The following is a 20,543-nucleotide window of genomic DNA, read 5'->3' on the forward strand; positions in this document are numbered from 1 at the left end:
TGTCCTCCTCCATTCTTTGTCACTTTTGAAAAGTGATACTTTTGGAGGGTCATAAATAAGATTATGACACTAAAATGGTAAAACAAATAACTCCTAGCCCAATGTACACCTATTTTTGACCCAAACAACACCCTAGGGTCTCATTTAACCCCTCTAAAGTCTACCTTGAGTCTACCTACAGGTTCAATGTGATTTGATCCACTTATGACTTTCTACTCAAGTGGATTTGTTAGGTAGCCTACTAATACTACCCTAGGTTAGGTTGCACTTACCAAAACCTTGAATGGACTCGTAATTAGCACATACACAAAATCCAAGTGTCAAGTGCCACCACAAAAAATACACTTCACATAAACACATGACATGTGCACTTAAGAATACATAATGCAAGATACTTTAATTAACAACCATTCAATATTTATGTGTACAAATAAAATATAATACAACGAAGCTTCATCTCTTCATTAGACTTAACCTTAGCTTTACTATTTCACATTGGTCTAACCTTGGTTCTCTGTTTTTAATTCCATGGTTAATTTCTTGCACACTAAATCTAAACATTAGTAGTCCAAGAAAATCAAAATCATACATATATAATTAATTGCAAATTAAATAAATCCATATTAAACATGCATACTTGGCATCCCCATAGTCCATCAATTATCAAGGCAATATTCACAATTCAATTTCATCTAAAGTACATACAAAAATCAAACATCATACACTATCACAATAACATCAATTCACTTAAACATAATTCAAAAGTCAATTCTAATCAAACCATATTTCAATTTTCATCATGATAATAATTCTCTAAGGGACATTTGGGCATATCCTTTAGAGCTCTAGGGTTTCAAGGGGGATTATTCATGGATGTTTTCTAAGGTTGTTGTCTTGAAGGAATGGTTGTGGATGAGGTTATTTTCCCTACGGCTTGTTTATTTGCTCCAAACACCAAAGAGGGAATTTTGGAGGAGAGTGGGATAACCCACAAACCATTCCATCAATCCTTTTTTATTTGCCTTCATTTTTGCTTCCTTCTTGCTACCATGCACCAACCATCATCCTCATCTTTAGAGTTTGTTTTCTTGTGACCTCCCTAAACCCTATGCTTTAGATGGCATGCTTTTGTATCCTTTAACCATTGAGTTTGTTTATGCAAAAATGATTATTATGACTTTGGGCCTTGTATATCATTTTTATTTTTTCAGAATGGGCTTTGACAAGGCCTATGAACCCTATGCTTTGGATGACATGCTTTTGTATCCTTTGACCCTTCCTAGTTAACCCTTCCTTTTGGGTTGTCATTGAGTTTGTTTGTGCCAAATTTATTATTACAACTTTGGGCCCTATATATCTTTTTTATTTTTGTAAAATCGGCTTTGACAAAGCCCATGAATCCCTACAACCAAGACCGCTCAATATTAATTTTACTTTCATCATTCCTCAACCAACCAGTTCTCTAGATTACTATCATTTTCAAAACTAGGGTTTTGCTTCCAACCTTCATGTAGTACAACCACAAATGCATATTTTGCGCCTTTGTTGTTGAAGATAGGATTGTCCTTCCTTAGGTTTTTGAGCAAGGGTTATTTAGGAACCCTAGCTTACATTCTTGCAGAGATACACCCATGCCTTGTTACTTCCATATTGTTACCAAATTGATTGTCAAGAAGGGTAAATTGGTTGCCTACTCAAATACAATGTATTTGATCAAATGAGGGTTTGCTTTGATTGTTAGCTGGTTTGGCTTTAACAAGTTTCTTGCAAATGTTCACACATTTTACCTTTTTTCAAATTAATAATTTTTTGTTTCTTTGATCAGTAATAAAGTATTTTATTAATTAAAAGAAAATGTCATAGAGCCAAATTAATATAATCTATTATGAAATTTACTATTATATAATGCCAATTTTGAATATGTATAACATGATATAAGATAAAAATAAATTAAAGCATCATAATAACATCTCTCTCAAAAAGACCAAAAGACACCCTTATAACACAAATTCTTTTTATTGGTAACCAATAATATTATAAATAGATTTTTAAAAATTATTTGCAAACTTCATAAAAAATTGAACTTTATAAAAAATAAATAAAAATAAACAGTTATTATTGATAGAAATTAACAAGATAAAAGTAAATAATATAGATAATACAAGAATTCTATAGAGCTAAAGTCCCACCTATTGCCAAAAAAATAGATTAGATTTAGCATAGATAAATAAAACACCAAAACAAAATTTAGTAAGGTTGAAATAATTGTGTAGAGTGTTGTAAATAGGAGTAGATTTTTGCCTCATTTCTCTCAAAAAGCATGTGGGTCTTTTGAAAAATCTGAACAAGCTAAAGTAACATTTCAAGAATTAGTGTAAAGGAATTTAATAATTCTTATATAATTTCAAAGGAAAACTTCTGAAATTTGAGTTGGTACTTCCAAGCTTCCTTTGTTTTACCTAATTCTAAATATGAAAACTAGTACTTGCCCTACACACAACATGGAGGATACTAAATAATAAAATCTATATTCTATCTCTAAAAAAATTTGCAAATGAAGCAAAAAATTATTTATATTGTAATTAAAAAATAAATGTTTTTCACATCATAACTTTTCATTTTATTAATATTTTTTTTTTTTTTTAATTTGATTTAATGAAATATTTCAACATCAATTTAATATTATATTGTTTAATCTTTGATTCAAAATATAGTACCTAATTTTTTACTAATTTTGGGCCTATTTAAAAATGGTCCTAAAAAAATGTGAAACAAATCGCACATCCAAAAAAATTGATCCTATAAAATATTTACAGTGTAAATAAAAAAAAGTGAATGTAATAGGCAAGTACGTATTTTTAAAACCAAAAAAATCAATTTAACCACTAACTAAGCTAAAATAAGGATGGCTCAAATAGAAGAAAAAATATATTAATAAAATAAAACTATTAGAAACCATAGATTAAGAGAATTTTTACTATTGCCGAAGTAAACTGACGTGAAAACTTAAAAAATACAAACATAAAAAGAGTTGATGAATATATTTTAATTCAAGATATTAATTGATGCTTAAACATTTAATTAAATCTGCATGTAAAGATATAATTTAAATTGAAGATATTAATTGATGCTTAAACATAATTAAATCTGATGTAAATAGAATTGATTAACATTCCATTGTGAATCAACAAAAACACTCGATCTCATCTGCCTATCAATTCTGATATTTTTCGTTCTCCATCATCCCCCAAAACCACCGTCTCTGTTCTGAAAGCTTTGTAGAGCATAGTTAAACATAGATGCATGTTAAATGAGAAACAAGAATTTTATTTCTAGATTTTTCTGACAGATTTTAGCAACCTGCGGGAACGCTTATGGTTAATTTTCCTCTTTCAACCAAGAAAACCCAATTTCTTAAAAATGATTATTCAAAATTAGGAGATAGCCATTCTTTTGAAGGCGTCTGCAGTTTTAGTTCTCCCAATTCTTTAAAACAGCATTATTCTCTATTACTGTGATCTGCTGAGAATCACATGCATTTCATGTTGCATACCTAAAAGTGAATTTGCAGGCGAACTGAACATGAATTCCCGCAAGTTGTATCTAATTGAATAGTGCAGCTCACAATGGCATCCATCCAATTAAAACAACTTTTTAAAATCAAATTACGAATCCATGCAATAAGGCTTTTGCATTGCTTAGGTTGGAAATAAATATTGGAGTTCCAGGGGATACAGAGTGTATTTGTAATTTGGTGAAACTTACTCCTCCACAACATTGTCTGAGTGCAGGAGGCTCTTTTTGTATGTTGTTACAAAGAGCTGTATCTGATAAACGAGGGCATTGATATATTTTTAGTTATAGTTTACAGGCATGTATTCTCTTATGTGTTCTGCTTTGACAAAGCGGCCTTTGACACGAAGCCTGACCTCGGCCCGAGCTTTACGAGATTCATAGCGCACATGTTTTTCAAACCTGTGGTCATGATTAACAGTAAGTACTCTCTTCTTGATTTTTTTCCACATTGAAACCAACTAAAGATAAATAAACATTATACATAACATGATATACCTTCTTGTCTTCTTTTTTTCTTTGTAGCGTACCATAGCATTATCTCTAGCCTTAGCTAATGCTTTTTCATTCTTGAGCTTATTTTGCTCCTTATCAACAACAGATGTACCAATTTTTTGGTCATGTGATGCTAATTCTGAATAAGACCTTGCAATTGGAGCAGAAAACAGTGAAGCTGAAGGTGACCCAGGAAGGCAATTTGAGTTTATCAGCTGAGACTGCAAGAGATCAACAAGCTCACTATGTTAGAACTCAAGAGCATCCCAATGTAGCTGGTGTTACTAAACAGGCAAACTTGAAACAACAAACACAAGTTGCGTTTTGCTATAGTTTAGCTTGCTGAAATGAAATACTGCCAATTTATGGCAACGGTATTATACTTTTTTATTTTTTAAGTGTTCTTACAAGAATGGGGGAAAAAGCTTCTGCTGATTATGATGATTTCTGACATCACGAATATAAAACTTAAAAGGTCATGAACAGAAATTTTGTTCGTGTAGGCTTAAGTTTACTTAGTTAACTGAGATATTTTATTATTAACTGACATTATTTAATAATATTTAGTGGATTCAATATTTTCAATCGGGGCTGTTATTGGCAATTGTCCTGTACCTCATCGCATTTCCATTTAAATTTGAGATGCCTCTTGCATTTGTTCATGTTACTATCTTCTTGCTTGTGAAGTGTTTTCTTGTTTTGCATGTGAGTTCCTAGCATATCCAACATCCTAGCAGAGCCATCAGCCTGGCATCCCCTTCCAGATTAAAGAGTTTTCACCAGTGAGCTTTTGAGATCCCAAGTTGGTTGTGTGACGGTTCTCAAACCTGTGTTTTCTGCCAGTGGTTTGCTGTTGGTGCCAGCGCCCAACAAACCACAAATTTTAATGCAGCGGAGGTCATTTCTTTTCGCACGGGCAATTTCATTTGTAGGCATCTATTTTTCTTTGCATGATGGCTTGGTAATCTTTCATCACTCCCATGATCTTCTCTTGGAGGCCCAGTGGTCATTGACTGACACCATCAAAACTTGCCTTAAAGCCAGATTTTGTTTGGTGTTTCCAGCAAGCGGCTATTTTGTTGGAGTCGGCATGATTTGTATTGGCACAAGTCTTTTGTGCTTTGGCTGGCTGGCTTACTCACCTTGGCCAGTTCATGGGACTTTTGTATTGCGGTAGATTGTTAAGATTTTGCTCAAGCATACACCTTGCCTGTGCAGTCATTGTGTAGACAGAATGGATTCCCCATTTGCATTTTTCTCTGGCCAGTGCTGTGAAGATCCAACTACTGGCATTTGGTGCAGTTGGTTGTGGACCAATGGTTTTTGGCATTCACTATGTAGTTATCCCTTATTCCACAGATCTGGCCTTATTTATATTATATGAAAATAGACTAACGAGAATCGCCACGAGTTGAGTGAGTCCTCCGAGATGGCAAGTCGAGTTACCTCAATTGGATCAAAATGACCCATGACCCTAACTCGGCGGGTCAACTAGGCTGACTCGGCTGGCTTGCTTAGCTGACTCCACTGACTCATCTGACTTGGCTGATTTTTAATTTTTGTTTTCAAAATTTTCTTAATACATCTAAAATTAACTTTTGTACTTATGTAATCGATGTATGCTATGTATGTGGTCAAATTACCTTCTATTACATGATGTTATTGTGTCTTTAAGCTTTATTCAATAATGGGTGCATGGAACTTCTTTAAATCCTAGAAAATCTCTAAATTTCAAGGTTTTTTTCACTTTGCTAAGTCACTGTCGAGTCACAAGCAAGTCCGAGCTGGGTCACGAGTCAAGTTACCCTTGCCAAGTCCAGAGCAGGTCCGAGTCTCATTACTTTGTTGAAAGTGGGTAGAAAATAACATTGATATAATATAATAAGATGACCACCAAGGTACATGTGTGTAGAGAAAGGTAAGTAAAAAGGTAGGAGTTCATTTCATAAATTTTGATTTCTATATATTCAATCTATTAGATATTATAATCGAATATAATAAGTATTCAATTTATATATATATATATATATATATATTTTTTAAATATTTTTTTTGAGATATTTGTCAATTCAAAGGGATGATGTTTAATAAATATTTAAATTTGACAAAATGATTAAATATCTAATAAATATAAAAAGCATATACATGTAGAAATATCCTTTACTTTAATAATTTGACATCATTAAATGTAAAAGGATTAGTTGATGTGCAACAAGATAGTAATATAATCTCTTATAAATATAAGTGAATATAGATTAAAGTATATCTCTAAATTAGATATTTATCTATATTGCATTGGAATGATCTTATATTATTATTAAGAATTATTTATTATCCTTCATTATTTTATTTAACTAATCAATGAAGTATCTATCTAATATGTATTTTTGTATATACCTACGATTTAGATGCAAATTCTGAAGCGGATATGGGATTAGGGGTTTTTTTTGGGGGGGGGGGGGAGATGCGGATGCGTATATATATATATATATGCAAAGAAATCAGATAAGTAATTTCAATCTTTGATTCTTACCTTCAAGATCAAAAGATGATTTACATTGTTTCTTTCAAGTATTTTGTTTTGATGCAAAACTCCTAGAAAGTTATTTGTCCAAGGTACATAATCTACAATCTGTTTACTTGTTTCAGATTTTAGGCCTACATTAATTTTAAAAAATTCCTGCCCCATAATTTGAAGAGAGAATTTCCTCACTATTTGTCACAACAAATGGCAACTTAAAATCCTCTCAAAATTGAAAAGGTTTGCAAAATGCATTTCCATATAAGCTCAACTAGACAGCAGCCGAAAAGAAACCCTTGCAAAGAAACCTATTGCAATTCAAAAGGAGTTGTGGAATCAGTTTTGTAAGCCAATTTTAAGCACTCAACATATAGTATTATTTGGCTGAAGTTTTCACCCACAAAGAGTTTCTCTGAGGCATCAATGTCGCATTGTTGTTCAAATCTATTGTATCACTCTTATCTTTCATTACATTTGTCTATTTCACTCATTTTACTCATGATTTAAGCCTAACAAAACTACGCGACATGTTAAAAAAATATTAAATAAATGTTTGTCTTTCTTTTCTGAGCAAGGAAGCCCATGGATTCTCCGGGGTGCCCTATGGGTGCCATCTGGATGCCACTCACAGGCACCCAAATGCATCTAGATGCCTGAAAAAGGCATCTCTCTGCATCTAGGTGCTTGTGAGTGGCTTCCAAGTTGCACCCATAGTGCACCCATCTGCCTCTAGAATTCGTCTATAGCCGCTTCCGTATCCAGCCTCCAGGAGGCCAAGTCAGTAACTTAGGTATATACAATAAGAGCCATGCGCCTTGATCTTTTCCTTCGAGAATGTAATTGCAGGAAGGAGATTGAGATTTAGTTACAGGAAGGAGATTGAGATTTAGAGGGAACCTGACATTTCATTAGAGACAACCTTGAACAAGAGGGAGCAAATAGAGGATATGATTCAGTCAACCTTCGGTGATCTTAGTCATATTGATTCAGAGGGAGTAAACCATGTTGAAATGGATTCTTCAGTGATACATAAAGTGTATCAATCAAGAGGGCTATGACTCATGAATATACCTCGTGACTGTGATTTAATGGGCCTACCCCCTATGTACATCATGAGGAATTGACGACTTCCAAATAATGTCACTTGTATTTGCAGAAGTTATTAAAAGGTGACAATCTTACAATAACTTAATTTTCTATTATGATGGATATCTTACGATGTCTATGCAGATCATGATAGATTATACTTTGCATGGTGCATGTTTATATGGTAAGCATTATGAGAATGCGTGTGCACATACCTTAAAAACATTTTTTGAGTACATGGCGAATGTTATACAAATTGATATTCCGGAAGGCCATTACATAGAGTACTTGGTGAATATCACACGACTTGATGTTTTGGAATGCCATTACTCTCATAGTACTTGGTGAATATCACACAACTTGATGTTCTAAAAGGCCATTACTCATAGTATTTGGTGAATATCCTACATCTCAACATTTTGGAAGGCCATTACTCAAAGAGTATTTGGTGAATATCATTGATATTCTGGGAGGCCAATACTCATGATATCATATGTGATATCCAACACTTTTGAGTAATTGGTAAATATCATGTATTCTGGGAGAATGGTACTCATGATATTAGATGTGATATCAAACTTTATTGAGTATTTGGTGAATATCATATGTTGATATTCTACGAGACCAATACTCGTGATATCAAATGTGATGTCAAAATGATGGATATCTTCTGATCAAAGACATCCTTAATCTTGCTAACTTGATATTACTTTGAGGTAATACATGTGTTTACCCTCCCTTGCTAAGAGGGAGTGTTGATGTTTGGTATCTTATATATATATGATATCAGATGTGATTTCAAATTTTATTGAGTATTTGGTGAATATCATATGTTGATATTCTACGAGACCAATACTAGTGATATCAAATGTGATGTCAAAATGATGGATATCTTCTGATCAAAGACATCCTTAATCTTGCTAACTTGATATTACTTTGAGGTAATACGTGTGTTTATCCTCCCTTGCTAAGAGGGAGTGTTGATGTTTGGTAGCTTATATATATATATAACAACGATTAAATGTTTATTATATTGATTATCAAATTAACGAATAGACATGTCCCATGAAGGGGCATGTCTCTTCTTATCATTTTCTCATTATAAATAAGAGGTCGCTGCCATTTGGAGCACACACACCAAAAAAATATGGCAGTGCTTAGTACATTTGCAACAGATCCTAAAAAAATCAACATAAGGAAAAATGAAGGTCACTACCTAGAATGTTAGGGTCTGAATGCCCCTATCAAGCAACATTTATTGAAGTATTGTTTATCAACTCTAAAATCTGAAATAAATATGATACAAGAGACTAAGCTGAATGAGAAAGATGAAACATTTTAGTAAGAAGTTAGGAATATGGAAACTTGAAAATGTAACAGCATAAGGAACAGAAGGAGGCCCGGCAAAAATATGGGACCTCAGAAGGGTTAGCTTTGGAAAACATATAAACAAAACACATTGGCACAGACTGGGTTGGAAGTATAAGCAACTTCGTTATGTATTTGAACTTATCAATATATATGGCCCTATAAGAACGGATAGCAAAACGAAGTTTGGACTGAAGTGGAAACTTTTCTCAGATACAATGCAAACATAAATTTTATAACTAGAGGAGACTTTAATGCAATAAAGAACATAACTGAGAAAAGTGGGGGTATTCAACATGAATCATAAGCATACAACGATTTTAGAGATATGGTTACAAACAACAATCTGACGGATATTTGAACAAGCAATGACACTTTCACTTGAAATAAAAGAATAAAGGGGTTCAGTCATATAGCAGAAAGATTGGAGAGATTATTATTTAAAGGGATTTAACAGAGTTTTAAGAATACATTAAGTTCTTTAATTTTGATCACAGCTAGATCGGATCGTTTCTGAATACAACTAGAAATTGCCCCTTCAAATTTGAAAAAAAGATGTGGCAACAGGATAAAGAATTTCTAGGACTAGTAGAAGGTTCATAGGGTACAATTTTTTTTTGCTTCATTTCTAAGTTAAAATTATTAAAATGGAAAATGCTACAGTGGAACAAAGAGCATTTCAAGAATATATTCACTGATAAAGAAGTATTAGAAGCTGAGATACATAATTGAATGAAAGAGTCATCAAAGAGGGAATCAATTTAGAGAGGTACAACAGAGAGAAAAAATTGTTCAACGAGTACAAAGAAGTCTTAACAAAACAAGAGATATTTTGGAAACAAGAATCAAGGAAAATGTGGTTGGCAGGGGGAGATAGAAATTTTTAAAAGTTCACAATGCTACTAAACGAAGGAGAACTATCAATAGAATCACCAGAGTTAAAAGGAGAAAAGAGAAACAATATAGAAGAACCAAAAGTAATATTAGAAGAAATTGTTAAAAGTAATATTAGAAGAAATTGTTAACTTCTTTAGAAATACTTTAGATAATTGGGACCCTTACGGAATGCTTTGGTATAAAGATTCCTCCCATTATGGAAAATGGGGTAAGGGAAGTAAGCTTAAAAGGGAATTAAGCAAAATGCGCAAGACCTGATTTTGGATGGCATAAGTTGAATTTCGATGAAGTGGCAAGAGGCAACCTTAAGATAGCTGGGATACGATGTATCATCCACCATTGAAATGGAACCACATGTGCCAAAATTGAAAACCCAATAGGTTAGACCTTTAACAACCTAGCTGAATTGGAGGCCCTAATAAAAGGGCAGTTGACGAGTCAAGATCTAGGATTTGATAAATTAGCAATAAAAGGTGATTCATAAATAATAATTAATGCTATTAGAACTAGAAAGACTCTAAACTGGAAACTAAATTCAAGACTGGGGAGAGCTACAAAACTAATCGAATTCTTTGAAGAAGTAATGATGAATCATTATGCAGAGAAGACAGGAAGCAAGCAAATAAATTGGCCAACGAAGGTGCAAATGCTAACATAATAGAGAAAATAGGTTGTGAAGAAGATTGGGAAGGAAACTGTTATTTAACATAAAGAAATTCTCCAAGGAAAATAAGTCTTAACAATTGACGAAATTACAATGGGGAAGCTGAAGTTAAAGTGGTAAGGTAAGGTATTGAGGTTGGACCTCATTGAACAAAAGTCAGAAATATAACTTGATATGTTTAGACTTGTATGAAGGAAGCTTTTATAATTTGTAATTTTAAAATTAAAAAAAGAAGTTGTTAATAACTGGGAAACTATCACGAGAGGGTTACACCCTAAGTTGAGTTGGCATTTAGAAATTGAGTAGACAAGGGTCTTGTGAAAGTACTTACATGTAGGAGTTGAGGTGGCAATTGATATTGCCACATGGAACAATCTAGAATAGATATTGCCTCTCAAAGTGAATTTTCACGACCTTTGATGAAAGATTATTAAGTTATTACACATGTTGATGATATACGAGATGACATAGGAGATGTCTCACGTAGGACTGAACTTAGTCATTAGGAAGGAAAGGGCTTTGAGAAAGGCGTATAGTATGCAGCAAAATTTACAGTATATTGAGACAAAAATAGGAAGAAGTAGGGTGATCACCATGGATTTATATTTGAGCTTGGTGCCAGAAGATGAGAACAGATGATGGTCTTCAGGGCTGCAGTAAAACATGGAAGATGGGGGAGAATTCTCAATGATCTGGACAATCTGGTCAACTGAGCTGTGAAAGAAATAATGGGTGAGGAATATATTAACAATGAATATTATTTTCAAGTTAATTATGACATTCCTCCAATATTAGTGTCTATTTTGTTAGTAATGGATACCCCAAAAGTGGAGGCTATACAATTATGTAGAAGGGTGTTAAAGGAACTACTACCAGGGGGATCAGATGTGGCAGTGGTAAATGTAGATGAAAATAAGACGATTCCTTACCTAGAGGATTCTTTTAGAGTGACAAAAGCAAATGTGACAGAAAACCCTACAAGGAAGGTTATTAAACACTTGGTATTGGTGATTAACGAGAAGAAAGCTTTCGAGGAAAGGAAGCCAGATATAGCTAGGAATATTGAGTTCCTTAAAAAATGGCTTCATATGAAACCCATAATGGGAATAATTGTTGGATAGAGTATCTCCTAGCTGAAGGATCCACATGCCTTGAAATCTTGCAAGGTGTGGAGATAAAAAAAATCAGTTTCTACCTCCAGTAATGATGAGGGCTAGCAGAAGCTGAGTAAGCCCTTAAAAAAAGATCAAGCTCAAAGTTTAATCCTGCATTGGCACGAAGAAAGCTGGGCTGTGCTCATTTGTCATTGTGGAAAGGGCTAGTGAATTCACCAACAAAAGCTTGCTAGAAGATTGAGATATGTTTAAGGTTCGATCCAGGTCATTAGGGTTTGTTACTACGGTTTTAGAAAGAAGTGGTATGATTTTGTTTATAGAATTAATTATGTAGCAAGACAGTACTATAAGGGTAGTAAGACAATACTAGTTATTTTTTCAGAGGATATTAACTTGTATAGGTGTATCAAGAATATCAATATTGAAATAATCTGAACATACTAGATTATATAGATGATACTAGATACGATGCACAGATGGACAATATGGATTCTCAACAGTAAACTTTGGAAAGCTACCAATTAACATAGTGTCTATTTAACATGTATAAACTGAAAAATATAATGAAATAAAACTTCATAGTTAAATTCTATCCCTATGAAATATGCTATTCTTAGTTTGTGAACTGGCATTGCTTTGAGATAATTAGTTTCACAAATTTTTGTGGATCTGAATTTGGAAGCTGTATCAGTGAAGCTTGAAGCTAAAATCGAGCACTAGTATAAAAAATGGTCTCAGTATATAATTCCCTAAGAAGTTTGGTAACAGTTTTTTAATTAAATTAAAAGCCATGATTCAAGATAAGGCTTGATTGCTACCAGATATTTCATAGTAATGAGTGTGATTTGGCTGAAATGTTGAGAGAATTCATATATATTATAGAAAAGGTTAAGGTTAAAGGTAAGGAACATTAGGTTTCTTAATTTAATAACTAGTTTATGTTATACTCTGTTTTCTCAAAGATGGGCTGAATGATCAATTGATATGGGTAAGTCTATAACATGAGTTTATTAAAGTTTTCTATCATAGTTGAGATAATAATGAGGAATTGGCAACAAGATTACAAGACTGTTAACTGGCTATATTGTCGAAATCGAGTGCATAAGGCAAAATAAAAGCAAAAACCGACATTAATAGAAAATAGTCTCGAAAGCAATCATCGCATTTATTTCTAAATTAAGCTAAACAAATGATCGAAAGGATTAAATTGTGAATCGTGATACACAACAGACTAACAAAATTAATTCAAGAACAGAGATAGCACGATCTAAGCCATCGTGGCACTTACAAAGGACACACTTAAATGACATTTCAATGATGACTACCTAGTTGCAGTTGTAGTAACCAAGCCTCATACTGCCAAGAAAGGTTAATTAACCCTGCCGACACATTCTAATCTTCGATGGGATTTTATTTAAACTATACAAGACCAACATAATTGATTGTGTGTTTCAATATTACCTGAATTTATAGTAGTTTTCCATGGCAACTTCCATAAGGCTGAAGGGTAAGAAGAGGCAGATGACCTTCTTAGGAGAGGTCAAGATTGACAAGCTTAAGAAAATCATTATGCTTCCTCATAACCTTGTGGTTAGGGTTGTTTTGACAATTCTAGAAGATAATTACATCAAAAACGATGATAGGCATAGAGAAAATCTTGATATTCCTGCTATCTTTGTAGCTATTTCCATGCATTTTGAAAAATATAGGGAGGCAGTAGAAAAATATAATTGGTCCCTAGGCTCCCAATCTTAGCCACAGATGATTGGGAGCAGTTTGAAGAGAGGACACCTATTATCACCAGGAATTTGGATTTTCTGATGGGTTTATGCATGTAAAAAGGCCCAACCATAAAAACTGGTTTGAAGCTTACCTGAAGGAAGACAATGTGGATGCTGAGGATGACAAAGCAGACAAAGCTAATGCCACCGCCATTGTCGAAGAAGGGGCTTCAGTGGAGATTCAAGGCGGGAAGGAAGCTGCAGATTGTAAAGGGATAGGAGTCAAACTCAAAATTTCAATGGTCTTTGAATTGAATAACATAATATCAGAAGGTTTTTTGGTTTGCAGAGGGATTTGCTAGGGCTGCTTCGTTTATATATGAATCAATTACAGTAGGTATAGTAGTTTTTGAGCCTCTAAGATAGTAGTGTGGCTAGCAATTGAGATCAGGGAAGATATACTACACTTGGTCTGGCCAACATTTTGAATTACACTCTTCTGTTATGTAATAAATCAATATTAATACAAATTATGGTGTAAACATTTTTACACAATTTTGATCTGCAGTATGGTACCTATGACAATTCGTTCACTCATAGTAGATAGAATAATTTCTCAAGTTTAAGATTGGCATTGGTGGGCTCTCATTTGATGCTCTAAGATTGATATTTGCATAACTTTATTATTTTGCAATATAATTAAAATGAGGACTTTGAGCAATCCTTAAGTTAGGAACTAACCTTATAAAGAGGTAGAAATATAGTTGAAAGACCTTCAATTAAGATTTATCAGTTATCTAGATTTTTGAGAGGTGGCTATCATACTGTCATCCCTCAGAAATATTATCAAGAATTCATAATATTTTGAACAAGAATATTACCAGGGCAACGTGTAGTTTTATATGGGTTTCTGGAATGTTCTTTCTTAGATACATTAAACTCAGAGGAATACTACGAGGATTAAATCAGAACATGCAAATGATAAAGATTTGCTAAAGATCACAATTTAGCCTGAAAACGAAAGTATGGGTAAGGCATGAATTCAACATCTCTGTGTAAAAACATGTCTTAATCAAAAGTAACATTAATGCCAATGCCTTGTTTAATACAGTAATAAAGAATGTCTAGAAGTAGATTGATAAACAAAATGCTTAAGAAGCAATAAACTAGCTATAAGGCAATATTGGGCTATGAATTGCATGTAAACTGGTATTCAACAGATAGAGGAACGTAATAAATATGTGGCTCTAAATGATTAGCATTGTGATTATAAAATTCGGCTTTTAATATGCTATCAATTCTAATGAGAAGGGCCAACTTGTGACATATGTATATAATAGAACAAGTAGTTGGAACAGGTATAGGGAATGGAAAAAGGTAAGATCAATCTTCAGCCACCAGGTAAGGAAGGTTCTACTACCATTGTTTTTGCATGAAAAAAATAGTAGGAATATACATATAATGCTTTAAGGAAGTCTGTCTGAACTAATGAAAATAATTGAATAGCACTAGAACTAATCTTCTTTGAGCCCATTAACTACCAAAAAAAATTGCACTAACAGCAAGGAAGGAATGTGTGATGCTATTTTAACTTTTTATACAAAGCAACAAGCTATAGCCTACTATAATTTTTGCATGATTTAAAATAAATAAAAATGTTCTTGTGACTGTGATAGTGATAGCCAATTATTTATGTAAAGTTCAAACTGAAAGTTAATATTTAAAAAAAATTCGGTGAAGAATGTCAGGCGGAGGAAAGCAAGGGTTGTTTCCACTGTGGAAGTATGTTGATCGTGTCCTAGGGCCAAATTGTTTAGGTGGAACAACCATAATCAAGTGTAAGCTTTGTCAGTGGCATGGAAAGGTACTTACACGAGGTGAAGGCTCATTTCCTTCACCAAAGTGGGATAGGTGTTGAGCCTTGTAAAAATGAGAAGAAATTATGTAATATTGTAAGGGATCAAGAGATGGCTACAGGGAAAGTTGCTAATTGAAGCTCCCATGCTTCAATAACAGGGCCAAATCAGTTAGAATAGGGAGTTAGACGTGGATGTTTAGTCTACAGATCTAGTAGTAAAATATGCTTGCAAGAGACTACACATCGGTAACTCAAACCCATTGGAAGATTGATTGATGTGCAAGCTTGAGATGCAGTTGATGCATTGATTACACAATTCTTTTATGCTAATGGAATAGTGTTTAATGTTACTCACTGACCTTTTTAGACAGAGATGATCTATGCTATCAATAATTCACCAGCGAGGTATAAACCACCTAGGTATGAAAAGCTTACTCTAATCAATAAAGGAAAAAACTCGATTAGATGAACAAACTGCACCAATAAAAAGAGTGTGAGCTACAGAAGGTTGCGGTATTGTGGTGGATGGGTGGACAGATGCTATAAATTGTGGATTGCTTAATATCATGGTAACATGTAGCAAAGGGCCTTATTTTTTGAAGGCAATAGACAGTTCAAGGCAAGAGTAGAATGCAAAATTTCTACATACCCAGCTATGTCAGGGAATTGAGAAGATGGGGGAAACATAGATGGTCCAAGTTGTTACAAATATTGCTCTTGTTTTTAAAGTAGGCTTGTTGGTGCAAACAAGGTACGTGCATATATTTCAGGCACCATGTTGCATGCATTCGCTGAACAACACATTGAAAGACATTGGCAAATTCAAATGATTATAGATCTCATAGAGAAGGGAAGGAAAAATATAGATGTTCATATGCAACCATCACCAAACACAAGCCATTAGTCTTAAATTTGTCAAGTTGGAACTACTCAAACCTGCTGATGCACATTTTACTTCTTACTTCAATCTTCTTGACCACCTTTGTGAAATCAAAGGAGCTATGTGTTCCATGTTTGTTAGTGATGTGTGGGTAGCTTGGAGAATCTACTTGAAGTGAAAAGGATGATTCTTCATGAGCATTTTTGAGCTGATATAAAATTTGTTGTGGACTTAATTAAGCCCATATGCGAGTTGATCAGATTTGCAGATTCAAAAAAGGCATGCTTCGAAGAAGTCTATGAAGGAGTAAACTCCGTGTGTTGAAGAGTTAAGTCTGTTAAGACAATACTTGATGCAAAAGGTCCTCCTCTATATCCTTTGATAGAGAAATTACATGGAAGATGGAATATATGTTATGGTACATAAGTGACTAAGAAGAGGGCTCCACATTAGGATAGAGAGAATATGAAAGGATTTGGGGCTGCAACAAAAAAGATCAATGGCCTAGGTGAGGATGATTCAATTTTGAGATGTCCTTGGAATAAGTTTTTACATGGGCCAGCTGAGTTTGGTTTCGTGGAAGCTTTATATGAAAGTAAAGAAAGACGCTATAGAGTGGTGGTGGAATCATGGAGGCGAAACCCCTATATTGCAATCACTGGCAATAAGATTGCTCTCACAAGTAGCTATCTCTTCATCTTGTGAGAGAAATTAGAGTACTCATTCACTAAAGAGAAACCTATTAGGGTCAAAGAAAGCAGAGAACCTGGTGTACATTCATAGCTCACTTTGTCTTCTCTCATGTAATCTTGTATACAATGAGGATCCTTCATCAAAATGGGATCAAATTCCACCTGATGGGGAAGTTGCTGCTCTTGTAGATGAAGAAGTAGAAGTAGATGGGCTTACTAACTTACCCCATGTTATTCTACCAACAGAGGAACTTGAGTTTGAGAGCGATGACTTATCTGGAGAGCATTCTAGCTGGGGCCCTTGATATGGATGATCAAGGTGCAACGGACTAGATGATAGGTTAAGATTTCTGATTTTTGTTTCAGTTTTTTGTTTGTGTATTAGATAGTTGTTTATCAAACTTAATTCAATATGTAATCAATAATCAGTTTGAAACTTTGATACAATGATTGTGTGAAATTTTGATTTGTGTACTTAATCTTCAAAGTCAATGTTTGATAGTAAACTTTATCACTGTTTTTGTTTTGAAACCTCAATGTCATTATATTTTCCAATTTTCCGTAAGATATAAATTATATTAAAAAAATTGACGTACCCAAAGTACACCTGTCTCCTTTTTGAACCTGATGGAGCCCAAAATTCTAGTCTCCATTTTTATCTTGAAGAAACTTCAAGGAGAGAAGGCAACCATAAGTAAAATGGATATGCTGGTCACAAAGGAGTTCTTACTTGAATTAAAGGTTCTTACACATGTCATCACTTGAACCTGAAGTTGGAGGCACATCATCAATATCACCTTCCCATCTAGTTGGAATATTTTGAGAGGTTTTTCCTAAGGCGGATGTATATGCATTTCGTGTTGTTCTTTACGAAATAGTTTCAACCAATGAAACACTATTATGAATATGATTGAGAGATTCAGCATGAAGGATTTCTTAGCATGAAACATTGATGAGTGACAAACCATTAAAGTGCAGCCCCAGAACAATGAAGGTTACTGTCAAATCCATGTTACAGAGATGCAGAGATAAGTGTACTGGCAACTAATGTGTACTTTACAATCATAACTATCAACTTGTTAGACGCCAAAACACAGAAGTCAAAAAGATATTTGATGATCTAAGGCTTACTGCAGCATACATATAGTTGAAGAATGAATAAAAGAGAAATTGCAATCATATAATTGAAGCAGCAATCAGTGTATTTGCATATTGAAATACTGAAAAGACTCAGATGTCTTCAACAGAGATTTAGAAGATCTATTCATTAAAGTTCTGCAATAAGAGAAATTAGTATGATGTTTTCAATGGACATGGAGGAAATGATGGCAATTAAATTAATTGTGACTTAATAGCTGACCACAAGGTTTTCCAATAACATTGAGAATATTGTAAACAAGCACAGCATGTTGTGTTCAGATTCGCCATATTGTGGCACGTGGACAGTTGTTCAGGCACCTTTGACCAGTTTGGTAAACAAACCTTTTGCTCGGCATAATGGGATTTTTTTGTGTTGTCACGAACAGTTCAGTTCTTTACAACTAGAGACTTCTAATTCTGAAAATTAAGTAGCAGTGGCATTGGTGATTTCTCAACATCCACAGCTGACAGTTATTTTCAGCTACCTACAGGATAATTCTCTTAATTCAGAAACAAATATCTGACACACAACCACTGGAGCATTGTTTCTCACCATTTGATATCTGATGATGATTTGTGTTCCTTGCAGATCTGGAGACATATGCGGCAGAGGAGAAACATGGTCCAACAATTGTATCGTAGGTCAGCTTCAGACAAAGATATGATGGGAATATAATATCTTCACACACCTCATACAGCCCAGTCCACCATTGCGTCCAAGAATTCATGAGTTTATCTCCCGTTCGGATTAGCCACGGGCTGGAAATGCACAGAGAATATAAAATGAAAAAATTTCCTATGCCTTGGAATGAATGCTTATGGGAGGCAAAGTATGGAGTTAGCACCAAAGAGTATTGAAGATTTTGAACTCAGAATTTGAAGAATCATGAAAAGGCACAGTGTGTTTATGGCATGATACTTTTGTAAGATTGTAGAGCCCCTGTGATGCCAATAGCCTACATTTGACATTGCTAAAGGAACTGGAGTTCGAACGGAGTAGAGCTTCTGCGGAAGGAGAAAGAATGATGCATTAAGTGACCTTTTCATTTATGGTGCCATCAGGTCTGAAGATGTATGTGGGAATTGAAAAGATGTGCCCAACTTCATGGAGATAAAGGCTTGGGTCATGCAAACCGCCCATCACACATCCAAATAGGTGGATACGAAGGCAAAGAAAAGGTGCCAAATGGTAAATATGGATCCAAATCGCAGAGGTTCCTGCAACAACCGTCCAGCCTCTATAATATATTTGAGATATATTTAATAACTTCCTATTACCATTGCAGAGTTTCTAACAGGGCTTTATTACACAAAAATAAAGATTATGTTGTGTTATGGTCAACTTTTAACACCATAATCATTCAGTTGAAGTGCGATTAGGTGTTGTGAAAAGTGGTGACTTTTTATTTGCACCCTTTCACTTGTTTATAAATACATGAAAAATCATTCAAGAAAGACAATTCATATTTTCCTAAAAAAAAGTTATACCCAAGATATATATGCACTGTGATATAATTTATTTTTTCATCAGTAAAGAAATAATTTTTTGAACTAAGCCTATGGATGGTGGATTATCGAATGAATTCTTGTGCGGTTCTGGAGTTGAACTGTATTGGATGGATCATCCGTAAGGAGTGTCTCCAGTATAATTTTACTTCCGGATTAGTAAGAAATATTTATTTTAATTTATTTGCATTAGAGTTTTAAATTATTATTATTAAGTTGTCATTTATAAATATTTTATTTATTTTCTATAAATATTTTATTTATTTTCTATAAATATTTTAATATTCCGATAAGTGGACTGGGTCATTATTGCATTTTAAATTTGATAAACATAAATATTGTAAAATATTTAATTATTTCTATATTTATGTCTAGTTTGTCTCCATATCACAGGAGTTAAAGAGCATTCTAGACTAGTTTAAAATTGCATTTGTATAATTGATCCGTCACATCTGATTTGTTAAAATTGTTTATAGTTTAAATATATTGAACTTTATAAAGTTGTACATTTCAACTAATAATATTGACTCTGATTGCCCATTTAATTAAGCATTGGTCTTTTACTCTTTATTCATAATCCATATGCTGGCAATTGTTTCATTTTTTTTCCTTTGAGGAATTAATATATTCATTTGTTGCATTAATCTATAATTATTCTTTATTTCAAACATTATCACATTTATACAATCATTTACTTCTGTTCTATTCTCATAAATCACAAGGTTGAAATTTTCTATAACACTTGCCGTTTTGGGAAACTTTCATTATATTTGTGTTCTAACCAATTTGCTTTGAGCATCTTGGTTTTAAGGTTGTTCTCCAGGATTAGGTACACCCACCTTGGTTTTGCAGAGCTAGAACTTGGACCACATTGTACAGTTCCATCAAGTTGGCCTTAACCGGTTGATATCCCAGCATCGAGCAGGCAAGGCTCGTAGGATTTCAGTCTGCGGTTTTGGGAACCAATAGAACCCATACCCATCTCCAAAGTAATCAAGTACTGTCTCCATGTAACCTTGTTAAAAAC

The 20,543-nt window shown here is 33.9% G+C and overlaps 1 protein-coding gene and 1 long non-coding RNA gene across 2 annotated transcripts in view; one reads left to right on the forward strand and one right to left on the reverse strand.

Moving 5' to 3' along the window:
- Nucleotides 1-3,300: 3,300 nt before the first annotated feature.
- LOC149543474 (zinc finger protein CONSTANS-LIKE 14-like) overlaps nt 3,301-20,543 on the reverse strand; it is a 41,867-nt gene continuing 24,624 nt past the window's right edge. Inside the window, exons 4-5 of the mRNA XM_089798275.1 lie at nt 4,072-4,289; nt 3,301-3,975 (exon numbers count right to left, since the gene is read on the reverse strand). Coding sequence (XP_089654401.1) covers nt 3,855-3,975; nt 4,072-4,289 — 339 coding nt within the window. The 3' untranslated portion in view covers nt 3,301-3,854. The remainder of the gene's footprint in view (nt 3,976-4,071; nt 4,290-20,543) is intronic.
- Nucleotides 3,862-19,565, forward strand: LOC149543475 (uncharacterized). The gene is made up of 2 exons (XR_016355643.1): nt 3,862-3,993; nt 18,600-19,565. It is a non-coding gene; the product is annotated as an uncharacterized LOC149543475 (long non-coding RNA).

The sequence above is a fragment of the Cupressus sempervirens genome, chromosome 8 (assembly GCF_028749045.1).
Source record: "Cupressus sempervirens isolate cs-2001-9-10 chromosome 8, ASM2874904v1, whole genome shotgun sequence".
Taxonomy (NCBI): domain Eukaryota; kingdom Viridiplantae; phylum Streptophyta; class Pinopsida; order Cupressales; family Cupressaceae; genus Cupressus; species Cupressus sempervirens.